At 33.6% G+C, this 21,227-nt stretch overlaps 1 protein-coding gene across 3 annotated transcripts in view; it reads left to right on the top strand.

Annotated features, from left to right (window-relative positions):
* The window catches only part of LOC145259310 (ETS-related transcription factor Elf-2-like), a 115,138-nt gene that overhangs the window by 85,894 nt on the left and 8,017 nt on the right, over nucleotides 1-21,227 (top strand). Inside the window, exons 2-6 of one of the 3 annotated variants that reach the window (XM_080117194.1) lie at nucleotides 7,902-8,021; nucleotides 8,779-8,859; nucleotides 9,803-9,922; nucleotides 14,160-14,252; nucleotides 19,133-19,189. In XM_080117194.1, the coding sequence (XP_079973320.1) occupies nucleotides 7,902-8,021; nucleotides 8,779-8,859; nucleotides 9,803-9,922; nucleotides 14,160-14,252; nucleotides 19,133-19,189 (471 nt within the window). The remainder of the gene's footprint in view (nucleotides 1-7,901; nucleotides 8,022-8,778; nucleotides 8,860-9,802; nucleotides 9,923-14,159; nucleotides 14,253-19,132; nucleotides 19,190-21,227) is intronic. The other 2 variants (XM_080117195.1, XM_080117197.1) reach the window with 2 other exon arrangements.

A 21,227-nucleotide genomic window follows, 5' to 3' on the forward strand; every position in this document is an offset into this window, starting at 1 on the left:
TTAGCAATATAGGAAATCGGGATGCTGAAAAAAAAACGGATGAACGAAAACGTACGAAGACAACAGTCAGATAACAAATCATCGCACGTTAGTAAACGAGCACGGTAAGCCGACGTTGCCCGGGATTGAATGATGACCAAATGTTTCACGTTCCCATATTTTTTATTGACATCGAAATGAATGAAATAGCCCATTTTTTAAATTAAATCGAGCGATTGCCTGCTCTAATTGGGGACCCATCGCGATGCACGTGGAGGAAGCTTAACATGCCTCTCGCAGTGACTAAGTTTACAATACATTGTAGTCTACATTGCACTGTGGAGAACCTACTGTTGATTTTATAGCATTTTTTATATATATAATGGCTTGCATTTAAGTTTAAAATGCAAAAGTCAAGTATTATGCTTCAATTTTGCTCTAAACAGAAACATTCATTTTGAACGCGCCCCTGTCATACAAAAGAATCTACTGTTTATTTTATATGACTGATGTTACTGGTTTTTCGCTGATAATGGCTTGAATTTAACTTTAAAATGCAAAAATCAAGTATCATTATGAAATTGTGCTCTAAACAGAAACATTTATTTGGAACACGCCCCTGTTATATCAAAGAACCTAATGTTGATTTTACATGATGGTCTTTTGTGTGGTAATAAAACTTCTCAAATGCACTTGTGGTGTTAGGTTGTGTAAGGTGTTAACTTTGTTCAAAATCGCCCATTCTTTCTTTCGTCGTATTATTTCGATTATCGATACTCATCAAAGACATTCCAACGCAAAACCTATCTAAGAACACTGTCAGGCGCATAAAGCACCTTCGTGTGATGTTTCATAAAAGTCGACCCAACCGTTTTTGAGTCGATAAGGAACGAATTCCGATACATAGACAAAGTTCCTTTTATATATCAATAAATATGGATTTTGTTAATGTTAAATATCTTTGATAATTTCGAAAGACAACTCTTTTTCAAAAATAAAAAACTAAATACATACCGTAAAAACGGAACAACGAAAAAAAACAAAAAAAAAAAAAAAAACTCAATTTGTAATTTAAATACAACCTTCATTCATACGACACGTCAGTTTACCACCCCGTTTTCTTACATTGCTATCAGATTATTTATAAGTCGATGCAACTTTTTATTTTGTTTGTTGCATATTTAGCGCTGATGTGTGTCCTTACTGGTATAAGAATAACCGAAAAAAAAAAAAACATGTAGAGAACTACATATAAAAATATGATATATATAAGCATTATATACAAATGATACCGCGTTAGAAAGAACAGACATTCATGTAGTTCGTCATCTTCAAAGTGTTGGTCCCTTATTGGTAACAACTTGCGTACAGTTGTTTCGGCCCCAATATTGACATATAAGTATATAATAGCTCATTAATTGTAATTTAGCACAAATGGAAAAACTTATCAGCGCAAAAAAAAAAAAAAATGTCAAAAGTTTTATATTCTATGAACAAATTATTTTGTGATGCGCTGATAAGTTTGCCCCGTTGTGTAAAATTGTAATTAATGATCGTTTATATACCTACATGCCAACATTAGAGGCGAAACAATTGCACGCAAGTTGTTATCAATAAAAGCCTAACATTCGAAAATGAGTAACTATACCAGTGGCTGTTTTTATAAGATGATGTCTTTAAGATATATTTTTTATTTATACAGTTGTTTCTGCCTATTTCAAAACATACATTTTCTTCTGATAGTAAAATATGCTTCCAAGAATTTTACCAATATTGGGGTCGCAACAAGTGTACACAAGTTGTTACGAATAAAAGACCAACATTTTGAAAATGAGTAACTACATGAGTGTCCTTTCTAATGTGGTGTCTTTAATAAATATCTATAGCTCTCGTATCGCACTATTGAGCTATCTACATGAGAACTATTATTTATCCTCAGCTCCCAAAAATCAGCAGAGATTGGACCATTCCTGTAATACGGCCCCTGTTGATTTTGTGGTGGAAATAAAATTCTGCGCAATTCTCGGAGAATTTCAGGAGTTAGTTTATTGCTAATCGCCTGAGGCGCCCTTACCGGGAGGGGGATGCCGACGGGTTGCCCAGACAGTTTTGCAGGTCAGAGTCCCCCTCCTCGGAGGCGCTGACCTCTCAATCCCACCTTCCGACCCTAGTGTCACAGTTGTTGCAACGTGAGAGAAAACAACTACAATCTCAAGTATTAGTAAAATTGCATGTACTAGCATTATACGTTCGAGTTTCTCTCTCGGAAGATGGTTTCTTCCACCTGTTAGCCTTGTAGCATATCAATCTGCAGTGGAAGGCAAATAAATAAACGAACACTTATTTTGAATATGGATGGGGGGGGGGGGGTTGTGGCGCCTTACTCTTCAGCGCCCGCGATGCCCTCGTATCATAACAACCTTACAAACACCTAAATATTTCATTGAGTCACTTACGAAGGTTTAGACTATAATCGTATTCACTCCTAACCGTTAATCAAGAAAGGAAGTATTTTGCTCTCTCTCTCTCTCTCTCTCTCTCTCTCTCTCTCTATCACACACACACACACACACCATCCCCTCCATTGGCCGTCCCTTTGCATCCATCCACCCATCTTCCCTGCAGACCCCACGACTCGTGTTCTATCATTTACAGTACCACCCCTCCCTCATATTATTTAAAACCCGCTCCAAAACGGCGTCGTTATTACGGGTTTTCGTAAACTGTCGACTCGAAGTTGTTGATAGCCGAGCCTGGGATTGCTAACGCAATTCAAAACAATTAGCTACCTTCGCCTCCTTGATATTTTTTTTTCTTGTATTTCTTGTTATTGTTACCTTTATTTTATACCTATATTCTTTTTGTGTCTTCTCTACTCCTCGGGTAGAGATTTTTATCCCTTTTATTTATTTTTCAAGTCGGTTTCTATTTAACCCATAGTTGGAACCCTAACAAGTATTACAACTCCGGGTCAGAGTGGACCTGGGTGCAATAGCAATTAAATGGTAGTTCTACACTCCCCAAAGCCTGCAAGCTGGGGCCTCACCATCGGATATAGTTTAAGGTCATATCCAGGACCAGTAAGGACTTGAATATGGTCGATAGAGTCTTAATGTGTTCAACAAGTTCTTGTATTTACAATCAAATACAGAGTGTGCACAGAAAATAAAAAAATAAAAAAATTTAAAAAAAAACAAAAAAACATGAGAACGGACTGGTGACCACGATATTTAGACAACGGAATAGGTGAAAAGTTGGAAGGGCAAGCGATTATCTCCCCTTCCTCCCATCACCGTCGTACTGAGATTAACTCTTCTGATTAATTTTATTGAATGAGATTTAAATTAGTATAAACTGGTTTCCATTAAGTGTTTATTTGCAAAAAAAAAAAAAAAAAGCCGCACTGATGAGCTATGAAGCAGAAACAGTACTGCATGTGGAGGACATATATATATATATATATATATATATATATATATATATATATAATGCACGTAATATTATTTAATAAATAAAAATGTGTCCCATAAAAATATATATTTATTCATATAACAAAAAGAACTTATAGCTCTGTAAAAACGCATAGGTAACGAAAAAAAAAAAAATAAATAACAGGGTTTCGAAGCTGTTAATATCGTTAAACAATAACAAGTCTTAAATTTAAAACGCTATAAAAACAAAACCGTTTATTCAAGTGATGAATCATCGTAGCTCATTTGTAGAACGCCATACCGCGAGTGCTGGTGTTCGATCCTTACCCATTCTGATGGCGGCTGAAATTTTGTACGGACCTTTGTCATGACTAAGTGCAGCGAACTGCTTTCCATTAAGTGTTTGTTTATGGTATCCGTTCGATGCACATTTAGTGATTAATAGGAATTAGTATTAATGCAAAAATAGACACAAATTTAACCATACTCAATCGATTTGGCATAAAACAGTCAGTCTAAACCAACGGGCTATAACTTTTTCCTGTTTTAACGTGCTAAAACGTCCAATTACCTATTATCTTAAAGTCGTACTCCTGTCCGTCTGTTTTTAATGTACAAAATGTAGTTTCACAAATTAAGTTTCATACTGACAATGGATCATTACACATTTTCGTTCATCATGATTTCAATAAATATAATTTATTTAAAGGAAATCAACATTAAAGAGAATGCTTCATTTGCATATTACATGAAAGAAAGTACCTCCGTTCAGTCTCGAAAGACAACGGATACTTCTTGTAAGGGGAGCTGAACGTGTAAGTGTGAGGCAAGGATTGCGTAATCTCCAACCACACCTCTCCTGAATCGGTAAGTGGCAAGGAGAAGTCCAGGGCGACTGGAAACAATGCCAAGATAAGCGGAGAGCACATACAGCGCCTGGAAGTTCCAAATGGTCACTCATGTGGTACTGGTCAGGTTTATCGTTGCTTAACTTCGGTGGTCTGACCGGAACCGGCGTGTCAACGTGATTATGCCGTATGAAAAGAAAGTATGTTTTAATAATTAGCATTTTTTTTTAAAACAATCTTATTTTTTAAATCAATATATATTAGGTCCAATATATAATACAATAATAGATACTAAATCTACATTTATCAAAATATATTTAAGCGCATTTTACGACCGGGCAATGCCGGGCGGCCTGCTAGTATATATATATATATATATATATATATATATATATATTCTTCAGAATAAAATTAATATTTTCACTTCGGATTTTACCATGCAATTTGGATGTGAATTTTTATATCCTTTTCATTAACTTCCCTAACTCTGACATTTAAATACTTTCCATGTCTCACTGACTTTAGCAAATAAGGTTTAAACCATTATAACTATTTTTTCCTCTGAAGATATGGTAGACATCGAAATCCTTTAGGATAAGGAGTTATATTTCAAATGTATTCTTTGTCTTACATAGAATAATAAAAATCTTTTGATATAAAATTTAAATATTTCACGTCATAAATTTTTAAATTTATTGAATGACTAGAAGTTGATATATGTATATATACTAAGTTATATTTTTTGGAATTATATATATATATATATATATATATATATATATATATATATATATATATATATACTTGCATTTCAGCCCGGCGTTGCCCGGGTTTGTGGAGGTGTATGTTAAGCAAAAAAAAAAAAAAAAAAAAAAAAAGTAATTTTTTTTTTTAACTTTCACTCCTATTATGACCCTTAACATTTGTTTTGGACTCAAATCAAGTTATTAAGTTAGATCCATGTCCAAGGAACCTATATCCAAAATTTCAAGTGTTTAGACTTAAAATTGTTGGAGGAGTTTGGTAGAGTTTTCAAAGGTCAAATCGTTGAACTTTGATTTCTTAACAGCCAAATTTCTGGCCGAAACCCGATCACAAAGATTTTCCCAAATCTCAGTACCCTGTATATCAAATTTCGAGTCTGTAGACTAAAAATTGACAGAGTTATTGCGTAGGGAAATGTACACACACAGACAGACAGACACGCAGATACAGACAGACAGATACACAGACATGTTCACTTTTATAGATATGAATATATATATATATATATATATATATATATATATAAGAAAAATCATAGTTTTATGTTTCGTTTTATTTGCGAACACGTTAAATTGTGTTCGCCCTCCCACTTGTGATATTTCCGTCAGATAAATGATGAATAAACGAGATTCTAATGCCTTTACACTGAAAATGACGTTGGCGCGTAAAATAGAAGAATTAAAAAAAAAAAAAAGAAAATGGCGGAATCTCTTCCGTCATATCTTTTTTGTGTGCCAAGTAGCCATTGTGTACCGGAAATACTTCTCAACGACGATGATCTTCCCCTTCCTTCGTCCGACTTGTCTTTCACATAGAGATAGGGTCATATTCAAATTTCCTACGCGATAGTCGTTATATGATATAAATAAAAATGAAAATCTGTGACCAGAGATGGTAATCGTAAATTAGATGGGATGACACCGATTCGTTCTTAATTGTTTCAGACGGTGTGCGTTGTTAAACAACGGTGGTTCGTGGCTTTAACTTATAGTGAGGTAGCGGGTTAGGTCTATTTCAAGAAATTTACATATTTTTCAATTTTAATTTTTAAAAATACATATTTTTTATCAGTCTATTTAAAAACTAAAAAATATAACGTTTTAAAAATTTAAGTATGTTACGAGGTGATGCATTCAGGTTAATACCACTAAACACTTTTGCCGAGTTTAAATAACATCTCGTACATTTTTCAAGCAAATATTGTTAAAAATAATAGAAATCTCTTCTTAATTATACCTTTTATATTTTTTTTTCGAATGATCTTTTTTGTGCTAAATTAAAATAATAATAAAAAAAAAGTTCCAGATGTATCACGAACGTTTTCACATTAAAATTCAAAGATGGTGTAATTAAAAGAAAACAATTGCAACCTTTCTTCCGATTTTGTAATCATGCCCAAATATTCCTTTTATTTTTTTTTAGATTAGCAATAGAAAAATTACTTAATTTACTCACATAAAATTAATATATGAAAGTATAGATTTATGCGTAAACTTTAAGTATTTACTTCAAAAGTGCTCAATACGTAGGTAGAGCTAGTTAGTAAGCTTATGCGCTGAGCTTGAGGAGTCCTAGAGTGGATGAAACGCGGAATATTCAGTGTAGCTTAATCGCCATATATATTTTATAAATTACTATATATATATATATATATAAAATGTCCGTTGGAAAATTATTTTGTCAGTAAGTCAATTTCCTACAATCGCTGAATCGTTTTACTTACATGAACAAACAAAAGTACCAATGTTTTTAAATATATATTTTTTTCGAATCTTATGCTTTTTTTTTTTTTTTTTTTTTTTTTTTTAGACTCATTTTTGAAAATCCATGGATCAGGGATCTTTATTATAATTTTTTTTTTAATTCTTGATGAGTTAATAAAGTTTGTTCAACTTTTACTTTCATCATAATTTTTTCTTGTGTGTGTGTGTGTGTGTGTGTGTGTGTGTGTGTGTGTGTGTGTGTGTGTGTGTGTGTGCGTGCGTTTGTGCATATTACGCACATACAATTGGTCTCCTCCCTCTCAAGTATGCCTTTCCTGTTTTCAATTACTGGCCCCGTCTAGTCAATGCCAAAACTTAATATAAAAGTAAAACAAAGAGACACTTTTTCAACTGTAGAAAAAAGGTGTCATATTGGATGCCAACATTTAAGGAGACAAGTACGCGATCTTATACGAGGTTACCCTTTCTCTCTAATTTGTTATCACGTATCATAATGGTATTGTCGCCCAGAGCATCACAGGCCATGAAATAACGCGCGAGCGAGCGAGCACACACACTTTTATAGTTGCCAGTCAATGTAATGTTGATTGGTTCAATTTTTGCTGCATGGGGGAATTCAGTCATTGTTTTCTTTTGTGTCTTTAAGAAGCACCATCTAAATTTTTTAATAATAATCTCTATTATATAAAAGGGACTTTGTGTGTGTGAGTTAGTTCCCTATACACCCGAAAACGGTTGGGCCGATTTCATGAAATTTCTCACAAAGGTACTTTATGTGCCGTGCAATGTTCTTAGATAGGTTTTGCATCGGAATATCCTCGGTAAGTATCCATAAATGAAATAATACAATGAAAGAAGGAACACGTGATTTTAACCAAAGTTAACTTTTTATACAGCCTAACACCACGAGTGTATTTGAGAAGTTTTTTTTACCACACAAGCCGACTTGATAGGAAACTGGTTGGGATAGCATTCCTATCCCATCGCGGTTAACCACCTGAAGAAGGCCAGAGGAATAGTTGGCCGAAACGTCGTGAAACAATCATGAAGATGGAGATTAGAGTCTGCATTTAAATATACAACATACTTTTAAGTTTTTTTGCCGACCAAATATTTTCTCCCGTTTAAAATTTCATTTTGTTCTCTCTTTGCAGTTGATGCCTGTGAGCAGCAGCAACAGAACCATGGCCACCAAGTGGCCGCCGAGGCTCTTATCAGCTTGGATTCACCCAGCACCCCTTACGATAAACAGATAATGCCTTTAATGATCACAGGTGAGAAAACAGAATTGCATTAAGAAAATTAAATCAAAAGTTTTCAATAGCAGTACGATCTTTTCCATGAAAATCGCTTCAGACATAGTAGATGGCCATTTGATGTAAAGATCTTAAAAAAAAAAAAAAAAGATACTACTGCAAAGTCAAAAGCTTGCCAACGACAAGCGTTAGATGAAACAGATTCTGATCCAGAAAACAGCAATTCTTCCCTCTTTGTCAGAAATATCACTCCTGGAATGTGAGGAGTAAAGTACAAAACAAGTGAAAATGGGAGTTATAATGTTGTTGAAAGTAAACCCAAGATCCATTTTCTATTCTCCTGTTAGGTCTAGTTTTTTTTTCTCGGATGTGGAGTTCCAGATCATATGACCGAGTGATCAACCACTAGTTAGGTTTGCCATGTGATCACAAATAGAAAAGACTCAGAAGTTCACTTCTTTCCCGCCTTTGGTTTTTGAAGTGAACACCGAGGTTAATAAAGCAGTTCACTTTTGAATTCTAATAGCTTACAAGATTTCATTTCTAAAAAAAAAAAAATTAAAAAAAAATAAAATAAAATAAAATAAAATAAAAAAAAAATTAAAAAAAAAAAAATAAATAAAATAAAAAAAAAAAAAAAATTAAAAAAAAAAAAATAAAATAAAAATTAAAAAAAAAAAAAATAAAATAAAATAATAATAATAATAATAATAATAATAATAATAATAATATTGTGAGTTAATTTGTGTGTTTCAACTTTGTTTTTTTTCTTCAGGTTCGTTACCACCCAGTCCAGCTGACAGCGGAGTTTGCGATTTAGATAATAATCAAGATGAATTGAGGCATCGTTTACCACGTAAGTTATTCGTATTTAATGCGATCCACTTCAAAAGAATCTTTTACATACGTATATGATGATGTGCGCTCTTTACAATCTTATATCAACCTTGTATTTAACACTTTTCAGAATATAACGATTTTTAGTTCATGTTATCAATATACTTGAACACACATACGTTATATATATATATATATATATATATATATATATATATATATATATAATTCACCTGTCATTCCGTTTGTAAAAGATGAAATCGCCTGAGCGTTGAAGACAAGATTCAAGCAAGCCCGGACGGTCCACAGTTTAATAAGGTTTAGTAGGTTTATGCTGCAGTCTCTTTCCTATGGAAACCTCGCCACAAAACCGTGGTTTCAGTATCCGATTATCTCTCACCCTCAGTAAGTGGTCAGATGTAGATCTATGGATTTATCAAAATTATTTTCATGAAGGTTATGTTTTTGCTTGAGTTTGTTACAGCCTTGCAGTCATATCGCTTGACCAACCGTCACCAACCTTGGTCAAAATATAGGTCATAAATCTAGGTTAAAACAGATTTAATTTTGAGATTTCGAGGACAAAGGTCAAGGAAAAATGGGAAAGTTCAACTTTTGGCAATAACTTGGATTTTATTTATCATAGAGACTCACAACTTGACACCTATTGTAGCTAATGAAGTCTCGAATTTTATTGATTGTCGATCGTGACCTTGAAAACTTTGGTCAACATCGAAATTTTTACAAAACTTTGGATTTTTCCAAACTCGTCTGGATGGATCTCAATCTTTGATAACAGTAACCAACATGCAACATTTCGACTTGATCAGATAAAGCAACTTCCGGTGGAATAACTTTAGTCATTAAGACTTTGATTTTGCGTTTCTCATCGTAAACTCATGTTCTTATTTTTAATGTGTATCTAGTAAATGATAAACCAAAGTTTTCTTTCCATTTTCCAGCTCTCCCTACGCTGCCTCCGACCCCCACACAGTTTTTGTCCCCTTTCTGGCAACCCCCACCTGCTCATCAACCACTTCAAAATCACATGAATTCGGCACCTCGTTTACCTACACGACCAGGTAAAAAAATCCATTCTTATGTTTTTATTTTTACTTGTTCTGTTTTTTTTTTGTTTTTTTTTTGTTTTTTTGTTGATCAAGCATGTTTGTAATATTGACCAAACTAAAAATAAAAAATATCTTCAATACATTTAAAAACTTATTTAATTTCATAAAGAAAATAGCAAAATTAGATTTGAAAACGCAGCTCTATACCAAGATCGATTAACTTTTGATTAAAATTTAACAAGCATTAAAACCCAATATTTTACTTAAGGAGCCCGAGCGCATAGATAGAAGAGTAAAAAAGATTTAAACAAAAAGCAAAATCGTGATATGTGATTCAAAACTAAGAGTTGGTATACAGAGAATTTATTCCTGGGCAACACCTGGTGTACAGCTAGACAATACTAATCACATATTGTGTGAAACATTACCAAGTACCAATGTTGAATCCTTAGCAGCCCTTTTTTCCGGATGAAAGCTGATTAAAAATTTTCCATGTGTCTAATTATCCTATATTAGTGGTGAATGCTCTGACGAACTGCAATCACTTGTGCCCCCACAGACGTGAGCACCCTCAACACGGTAGAGATCCCTAGATGTAAAAGATCTTTCTACTCCAATAGTTTCTTCCCCAGAACCGCTAGACTTTGGAATTCCATTCCAGGTCCCTGTTTCCCCAACAGTACTGACGTGCAGAAATTCAAGTGTAACGTGAACCGACATTTTGCTGCCCAAATCTCTACATAGTACCCCAGTAGTTGTTGCCCCCTGATAGTAGCCCCTACACCAAAGTGGCAATTTGCCTTGTTTGGGGTGAAAATGTAAAAAAAAAAAAAATATCAAATTGCAAATCTATAGATAAAAAATTCGTTGAGTGTATAGGTTGATAAATGCCCTCACACACACACACACACACACACACTCATTTTTATACATATATAGATTAGTGACCGTTCATGTGTGTGTGTGCATGCGCACAGAATAGTCTCTACCAAACTGTCAATTTTTCGTCTACATGCCTGAAACTTAATACATGTGGTATTCGAATCTGTAACAAATTTAATTTGTTTTTTAGAAAGCAAACAAACAATAAAAAATAAAACGTTGCTAAATCGTCAAAATTGAAAAAATTGAAACTTGGCAGATGTAAGTCGACTTAATGTGTATCTTCTATGTTAGCACAAATATACATTTATAAAACTTAATTTTGAAAGTTTTGATATGTGCCTCCAGGTCAGATGGTAGCGAATATCACTAGAAAGCTAAATGTTTTGGTTTCAATTATAGCTAATGGCAGCCAAGTCAGTTTTTTTTTTAACTTCAAATCATTACTACATATTGTGTACAATATAATAAGCAATAGAGAATTGGCTTTATAATAAATACAAAATCTGTACAAATTAAAATATGTGTATTTTATGACCGGGTAATGCTTGTTATCCATAAAAATGACCTTAGTTCACGTGACAATCTATTGACTCAGAGGAAGGTCAAAGGTTAAACAAATTATTCTAACTTGATTGAACATTCCCATTTTATTAATTACTCTTGCAATTTTTAATTCCGCGTTTTTTGTTTTTGTTTTGTTTTATTTTTTAATATTTTTTTGCTTTTGCAGATTTTTTAAATTTAATTTTTTTTTTTTTTTTTACACTGCTTTGCTAATATTTTTTATGCTTTTTTCTTGTTGGTTGATAATTATTTTTATTGTTTTCATTGATAATTGGATTCTTTATTTTTTTTATTGTTTTTGCTTTCACCTAATTGGTTGATATTTGCATTTTTTTTTTTTAAATTAGTTTTCTTAGCTGTTTCAGATAATCATCTGATAGCCTTGGGCCTATAAATGGGTGCATACTCCATAGCGATCACAAATATATTGACAGTTTAAACATTGAGGTTTTATTACTTAAGTTATGGGCTAAAAAAGGACATTTTTTTTTGTTTTCTTTTTTTAGAAAGGGTAGAATTTAATTTTAATTACGATTCAAATCTCATTAAAATCAGAAATATTCAAAAATAAAAATATCAAGGATTTTTGCTCTGATCGAAGCAGCCGTTCAGTCTCAAGAGACAAAGGATACCCGCTGTCAGGGTACCTGTACGTGTAACGGTGAGGAGGGACATATCTTGGCTCAAGAAAAAATTTTTGGATCAAAATCAACACTCTTTTGCCAACGCAAAACGAGTTTATTTATGCCAGTAATGTAAAAATCTTGCGTTCTGGTGACGATGAAGGCATTTTTGATATCGCTTAGGTTTTTGGAGCATATCTCACACAGGAAGTTGTCGAGGTGCTTGAAAAAGTGGTAGTCGGTAGGTGACAGGTCTGGAGAGTATGGCAGAGTTTCGTAGCCAAATTGGTTCAACTTCTGATGAGTCGGTTTAGTAACGTGTGGTCGGACATTGTCATGAAGTAGAATTAGGCTTTTTCTGTTGACTAATGCTGGGTGTTATTGTCGAAGTTTCTGATGTATTTCATCTATTTGTTGAAATACTTTTCCGCCGTAATGATTTCGCCTGCATTAAAAAAATAAAAAACAAAAAATAACTAATGGATGAGACCGGTCGCAGACCACCAAATAGTCAGGATAACCTTCTTTTCGTGCAACTTTGACTTCGAGAAGTGTTGTGAAGCTTTGTTGGCATCTACCTACTGAACTAAGCATGACTGGTTATCGTAAAGAACCCATTTTTCATCGCAAGTAACAACCCAGTCGAGAAATGGGTCGTTTTTGTTGCGTAAAAGGAAAGATGACATTTCATAACGTCGCTTCTTTTGGTTGTTCAATTTGTGATGCACACATACAAGTTTTTTTGTCACGGATTGGCTTCGATTAAGGTTCTTAATTGATCGTTGTCAAAATCCGATAGCCTACCACTGTGCTCATCATCTTCAAGGCTCTCGTTGCTGCCACGGAATTTCTTAAACCACCATTGTGCTGTGCGTTCAGTAGTGGTTCGTGGGCCAAACGCTTTGTTGATATCGCGAACTGTTTCAGCAGCTTTTCAGCCTAGCTTGAATTGAATTGACAAAAAAATGGTTTGAATTTGCTTTTTTTTTCCATCTTGTATTCAACATTCTGAAAAAGGAAGACACTTGTTTTAAAACTATTTTAATTTAAACGATTAGATATTGCGGAAAACGCCTATTTAAGATGACAAACTAAACGTATTATTATGAAAACTTATTTGAAAATACATCATTTGAAATCCAAATAAAAAATGCTGCAATAACCTTAACATACTGTACTTTGGGGTAATTGCGCCAACTAGCTGAAAGTGCTCTTTTGGCAACCACGCATATAAAGAGCACTTTTTTTTTTTAGTTGGTGCAATTACCCCAAAGTATGGTAGTACATTGTATCTTTAAAAATAAAGGATATATGCGCATTTCACATATTTTCAGTGGTCACTTTTAAGTTCTTTAATTTCCTATGATCTTCGTCTGAGCTCCAATCTCTGACCCGCCCTCACCAATCTTTCTCGAAAAATACCCGTCTAACTGAAACCGCTGTCAATAACTTTCCCCACTCTTTAACTGTGCCTAAATCAAAACGTAGATTCCACGAACAAAGCTTTTTCTTAGAAGTGCACGCCTGTGGAACTGTTCCATTTGCCTGCTTCCCAACTGACTACAACTTGGTTGTCTTCAAGTCCAACATAAACAAATTCTTGATGAACCGCACCCTTAAGTAATCAAATCTACCAAATTTCCATTAATAACGACTACTATGATATTGTCCCATTGACCCTTATCCTCGAGTGGCCTTAGGGCCTTGATAAGTGATGACTCCTATGTAAAAAAAATTAAAAAGATTAGGTTAAGATATGGTGGGAGAAGGGGACGCACCTGTAGAACGCTAGAGAGCACATCGATCAGACCATAGTAAGAAAAATATCAGCTCAACAATTATTTTTCAATAAACAGATTTAAATGCAGGAAGAAATTTCACTGCAACTGAAACGGCACAGTTAAAGACAAGAGAGTGTATCGGCCGGAAATTTAGTGTGCGTGATGGGGAGGGTGATAATAATCCAAAGAGAAACGTTCGAATTAATTTATTGTTAAGAAATATAAAATATCTCATCTAAGGCGGACCTCCATTTTTTTTTTTTTTCAAGATATGAAAATAGAAATTTTTTTTTAATGCAAGTACGCTACCAGGTAACGCCAGGTAGGGACAGTTAGTATATATACCTATCTCTATACATATCCATTGACCAAATTGTTATTTTTATCTCTCTTTAGTGTATCATCCAGCACCTCCTAATCTTAATTTACATCCACACCTCGATGGCTCAACCCCACCCTCGTCACCATTTGGTAAAAAAAATAAAAAAGGTACGTGCCAAGGACTTTGACTCAACTTTTCCCCAGTTCTGCATTTTGAAGCATCCCAGTCTTTAGAGAAAACAGAAGCGGACACCTTTTCTGGGATCATTTTTGTTTGTTGGTCATTCTTTGTTTTTCTTGGAGATCATACCATGATCCTTTTTGGTAACTTTTCTTTGGCCTTTAAATTAGCGCCAAATTTTAAACCGTTTTTGTATCATTGATTTTTTTTAAATTTATATATATATATATATATACACACACTCCAAGTTACAAGGTATTCAAGAGATAAAACTCATGAATTAAAACGAGGTTATTAAGAGTGCTCAATAAAAAAGAGCAAAACATAACATTTTTATTTATATAGATAAATATTATATAGTCGCTACACTGAACATGTTAATGTTTCGGACAAATTGGTTTGGAAGAAACAAAAAGTCACTCGTCAGGCGACGTAAAGTTTTTTTTTTTTTTGCCACAACAAAGGGACAATGAAAACCATATTTCTTTCTTCTTTTTCTTTGTCCCTTCCTTTCTTTTTTTTATCTTTTTCTACTCTTTCCTTTTATCCTGTTAAGTCTTGACATTCTCTTCCCCCACTATCGCCCTCTATTTTGAGCCTAAAATGTCACCCCTCCCCCCCCACTTAAATTTATCGTTTTAATATTTTAGTTTTATAAATAAAATATATTTCACTTCTTTCATTTTTGAACCAGATGCCTTTGGTGGCAAATAAACTTTTTATGTCGCCTGACGAGTGAGTTTCGGTTTCTTGCAAACCAATTTGTCCGAAACATTAGCATGTTCAGTGTAGCAACTATGTAATATATATATATATATATATATATATATATATATATATATATATATATATATATATATATTAGTGTTTTGACGATTAATCAGAGTCGGGACTTTTGAAAGTATTGGAAAACTTTGTACCTATTTTCCGATGCCAAAAACGATTCTTTTAATATTTTTTTTAAAGTTCATTTTGTTTAAAGCAAAATCTACTTCTGGTAGTAATACTAAAGGAATAAATATTTATTGATGCAAAATTCCAGTAAAATTAAAATCTATACATCATCTTCCCACAAGTGTGTTTTTACGTTTGAGAAAATATACTCGCATTTAACATATGTTTTTAGCGGTAAAAATAACGGCTTTATAGTTAAATGTTTATGGATTTATAAAGAATCGGAATCGGTAATTTAGTACGGAATTAGGGAAAACATATGAATCGTCACACACTAATCTATATATCTAAGTGTGTGTACGTGTGAGGACATTTCTCAACTTATATACTCAACAAATTTTTATTCGACAGACTTGAACTTTCGTATGTAGGATATTAAGATATGCGGAAAACTTTTTAATCGGTTTTCATACGAAAAAAAAGGGCTGCTAAGGAGTCAAAATTGAAAAATTGGTACGTGAAGGCCATCGGATTTTTAAAAATCTATTTGTCAACTGTTCCACGATTGTGCATACGCTGTCGAGAAACATGACAGCTTATTTATATTAAGAGTAAGATTTTTTTAAAACACTTTATAAATGCGTGTCAGGCTGGTCTAATGGTTATTGTACTTGACTCACTTTATTTAGGTTTTGGTTTCAATTCGAGTATTTTCTTTTTTGCTTGCAAAAATGAATATTTATTTATTCATCTAATTATTCATTCATTTATTTATTCATTTATTCATTCATTTATTTATTCATTTATTCATTCATTTATTTATTCGTTTATTTATTTATTCGTTTATTCATTTATTTATTTATTCGTTTATTTATTCGTTTATTCATTCGTTTATTCATTCGTTTATTCATTCGTTTATTTATTCGTTTATTCATTCATTTATTTATTCGTTTATTCATTCATTTATTTATTTGTTTATTCATTCATTTATTTATTTGTTTATTCATTCATTTATTTATTTATTTGTTTATTGCGGACTATTATCCTCATCTTTTAGTTGTTTCAAGACGTTTCGGCCAACTATTCCTCTGGCCTTCGTCAAGTTGTTACCGTGACGGGATAGGAATGCTGAGTCCCTTAACTGTATCCTTAGTAATTACTGTCTTCCATAGTTGTTGTCATCTTACGTTTCGGCCAGCTATTCCTCTGGCCTTCGTCAGGTGGTAAACCGCGATGGGATAGAAATACTGAGTCTCTTAACTTCTGAAATATCCTTTCAGATGGAGCTTTACAATAACTTTACTGCAGTTTCACTGCATTACGTGATCTTTAGAAGTCTAATATCTGCCATCCATTGAATACTTGAGTTTGTATTCTAGTGCTGAGCGATTAAAGTAAATCGCTTAAGCGATGCACGATGTATTTTTAAACAATTTATTCACAACAGAAACCCTAAATTACAGACGATATTCAGTGTCCAGCGAAGCCGCCATCTTGTTTTTGGTTCCCGCCTTAAAAGTCTAGTCGTTCCAAAGATCTATAAATGGCGATAACCTCCTTTCTTTACTTAGAATTATTCCCACTTTTATTGCATAACATTAATTTTTTTTGTATCACTATAATAAGTCATTTTTTTACTTTAACTACCACTCATTATTTTTACTAATCAAATGATCTGATTTTGTTTTATAATTGTGTGAAAGGCGATAACGTACGTATCAACACGAGATACCTGAAACAGAGTAAAACCGAATGAAAGAGATGGTAGTAAGTTATACGATAACAGACGATTCAATTTGTTTTTTTTATTTAAAGACTCACACCTAGAAAACGGATCTATGAAACCCGACATAGTCACATGGAACAAGAATTGTAGAAAAGGTGACAACATACGTATCGACACGAAATATACTTTAGCATCGTATTTTATTTTCTGTGTGTGCGTTTTTTTTTAAACCTTGCTTAGTGTGGCATTTTTTACGATTTAAAATTCTTTGTTCTTGCTTTAAAACACAAAATGGCACATCATTGATTTTACCCAAACTGAACCCCGCTTTAAAAACTTAATCCATTTAAAACACGAGCACCGGGAGTTTTGTTGTGTGCATGAATTTCTTGTGAATATTTATTGAAGATTCGTGTGTCTAAAAAATGTATTTTTTGGTAGTCAGAATGTTTTCCTGAGTCGGCTGTCCCTATTTACTCGGGTTCACTAAAGGGCAGAGTAAGACACAAGGTCAGTTTTGAACGTGTAGAAATCAAGCTCTCCCTTTAAAAGAGACACGCTGGATTGGGACAAAAATAATCTGTTTGAAAAATGTCTCCTTCGCTGAGTGAGGCCAGAACAGATAAAGTTTGGTATCAGAACTATTATTACACTTTGATCCGAATTTTTGTTATACATTGAATAATATAATTTTAGTGTTTTTTTTTATTATTACTAATAATAGCGCGGTTGTATTCACATTCGCTTGCATATATTTTTTATATAAAGGTTTTGCTCCCTTGCAAGCAAATTCCTGCATTAAGTTGCCCCAGAACGCATATTTAATTTAATATATATGTAAATATATATTTTTGAACGGGAGATGAAACTTGGAAGAAAAATAGACTTCCGGCTTCCATAACTTTTGTGAGCTGCGAAGTTGTTTGATTATATATATATATATATATATATATATATATATATATATATAATCCTTCGACCAACGGTAATCGTTTCTTCCTGTGCTGATGATTTTGAAAGCATGAAATACCAGTGTCTGTGTATATATATATATATATATATATTACAACTCTTTAATATTTATAATATATTCTAAGTTTACCATTTTGATTACCTTAGTAAACTTATTGTAATATTATATATATATATATATATATATATATATATATATATATATAGAGAGAGAGAGAGAGAGAGAGAGAGAGAGAGAGAGAGAGAGTCCATCTATGAATTCTGACGATGCTAGTTGGATATTTCCTCTTCTTTTTGAGGATTCTGGACTCACAGTAATAAATTTCCTATATACTGCTCTGGCTACACATTGAGCTCTCTAGTCCGGTTTTTTCACCACTGGTAAATAAATTATATATATATATATATATATATATATATATATCATTCATAATTATATATAGAGAGATATCTACACAAAATAATTTATAAACTTAATATTTAAAATAAAAAAAAGATTGGACATAGATTACCCTAAAATGCCAAACTACAGACGATTTATGAGTTGATAGAAAAATATGAATATTTTGGATTTGGATGTTTTAAACTACTGTACCTATCTTGATTGTTATTTGCACAACGTTTCGGTCGATGTAACCTTCGACCTTCTGCAGGTATCTTGTCAAACTAAGGAATCTGTACGGAATTTCGAACTGAACACTTTATTTAATCCATGAGGCTAGCACGAATTAAATATGAGAGTCCGTTTAAAATTCCGTGTAGATTCCAGAGTTTGGCAGAAAGGATTGCCAAAATACACCCGAAGAAGGTCGAAGGTTACATCGATTAAAACGTTGTGAAAATAACAATGTGAGAACCGCAGTCCAAAGCATCCAAATAATACAATAATCGATCTTCATCTCCAAATTTCAGAAATGAATATTTTGAACAAAAAATATTTATTAGAAGAGGAGTGGAGTGCGAGTCGGGTTCCAAACATTGAAATAACTTCAAAAGAATTAAGTTTACCTAACGAGATTCATGTTCGAAAAAAGATTGTATTTTCCTCTATTTTGATTATAAAGCTCTGCACATTGAGCACTAATTGAGCATTACTGAAATAAATATGGGAAAATGCAAAGAATGTGACTTAGGATATGCATATCTTTTGTATATTTGACAGAATCTGATTTGTTCATCTAAAAAAACAGAAGCATATGTGTATTTGTATACTTATATATTAATATTCGTCTGTTATTTTTTTAGTCACTAATCTTTGTTTTTCTGCTTTGTTAGGGCGAAAACCGAAAAATCCAGATTCTTCAATGTTACCTACGAAAAGAAAGCGAGAAGGTAGGAATCATTATCCGCACGTTATTATGTTTCTTTATATTGACATGATATTTCGATCTTTAGTTATTAAAAAATAGATTTTCTCAGGCAAAAAACAAACTGTCTTTTTATTTAGTGATATCTATCTATCTATCTATCTATCTATAAAAACAGAGATGTGTGTGCCACAGACGGTTTCTGATTGGTTAATCCAATAATCACATCTCCTAAAAAACTATGGTTCCTACGTTCTTAACTTTACCATAAAATATTATGCCCTTATTTATTGTCCATCTTGGGGGGGGGGTCTATTTTTTCCTAACTTGCCATTTACAAATTATGAAACTTACACCAGCCATCACAATCCAACCTCCGACACCACGTCCGCCATTACAACCAGCTGCACACACGTACACACAACACGAAAACAAACGCTGTCCTCCAAAGGACAGACTATTAGTACTACTATTCCCAGCACACACACACACGCACACTACCGTCCTAGACACACAGTATACCATTAACTTTTTAAAAAATAACATGTTTTATTTATTTTTTTATTTATTAAAAGGTAAGAGAGTAATTCGGGTATGCATACTAAACTGTTAACCGTTAGTTTGTGTGTTCGATCCTGATCGATTCTACCTTTTTTTAAAAGATTCTATTTGTTTATTAAATCCTATCCGAAGTGGGGAGGGGCTATACCCTTTCCTTCCACCTCCCCCCAAGGGTGGGTTCCTAACGGAAGGGCGTCCAATCCTCCACCCACCTACGGGCAAGCAGGGGGAGCTGGCCACCATCCCCCCACCAAAAGGGGAAGCCTGGCATTTTCTCACCCGAAAGGGGGGAGCTTGGCAGTTTCTCCCCCCAAAGGAGGGAGCCGGTGTCCCCCTCCCAAGGGTGGGAGGGGCGAAGAGGCAGGAGGAGGTGACTTTTTTCCTTGGGAAGGGGGGGATTATCTCTCCCTGAAGGGGGGAGGCCGGCACCAAGCATGTAAATCCAGAGGGGTGACTTTTTTTGTTACCCCTCGGAGTGGAAGGGGGCCGATCACCCAGGCAACGCCGGGTAACCCCTGCTAGTATATATATATATTAAATACAATGAAGATACTTTGCTTTATGATTCTTTTCCGATTTTAATTTTTTTATATCAAAATAGTAAATATTAATGAAAGTTTCATAGTTATCACGAACGCTTTCGATTTGATTCTGCGAATCATCTTTAGGTGTTGATGAGGTGAAAATGGACAGTAGAAAAGTGAAATGCACAATAGATTGTATCGAGTCATGGGAGGTTTAAAGTCGATTAAAAATCTGAGTTTTAAAATTAACAAGTTTATGCGCCAATATTAACAAAGCGCGTAGTTTACGCGCATCGCCGAACATTTTATTACGTTGTTGCTTTTCTCGAATGCGATGTTATTTATAGTGGAATGTTTGGTTTGAATGTTAGAGGATTTGAGAGTTAACTTTTTGAAATGTTTGTATTATCAACAAGGATTTGTCTAACATTGGAGGAGGACATTGTTTTTTTTTTTTGTTTTTTTATTAAATGTTGGTATATGGCGCTGGTGTTGTTTAAATGCATATGCAGGGGTTGAACAAAATAAAAGAAACACCTTAAAAATCAACAAAATTTATTTTAATATGGTGTAGGTAGACCTTTTGCGGCATTTACGGCCTCAATTCTCCGTGGTATTGTTTCGTACAAATTGTGAATTGCTTACAAAGAAATTTTATCCCATTCTTCAGTTCTTTTAGACATTGGAGGGGGACAACTATGTTCTTTTATTAAATGCCGGTATATAGCTCTGATGTTGTTTAAATGCATATATATGAATCTATTATACACACACGCACACACACACGGCACTACCATTTATGGCAACACTTCAAAGGCCATAAATGACCAAGTTCGTTCTGATAATCTCTCCTCTGATTATGAACACGTGGTACAAGGAAGAAAAGTTTCTATCTTTATACATCGTCATCCATTTTGCTCATTCATTTTAGTTTATTTTTAATCAATTCATATGCGTGTCACGTTGGTACAGTGGTAA

The sequence above is a fragment of the Euprymna scolopes genome, chromosome 34 (genome assembly GCF_053919585.1).
Source record: "Euprymna scolopes isolate OS-2025 chromosome 34, ASM5391958v1, whole genome shotgun sequence".
Taxonomy (NCBI): domain Eukaryota; kingdom Metazoa; phylum Mollusca; class Cephalopoda; order Sepiida; family Sepiolidae; genus Euprymna; species Euprymna scolopes.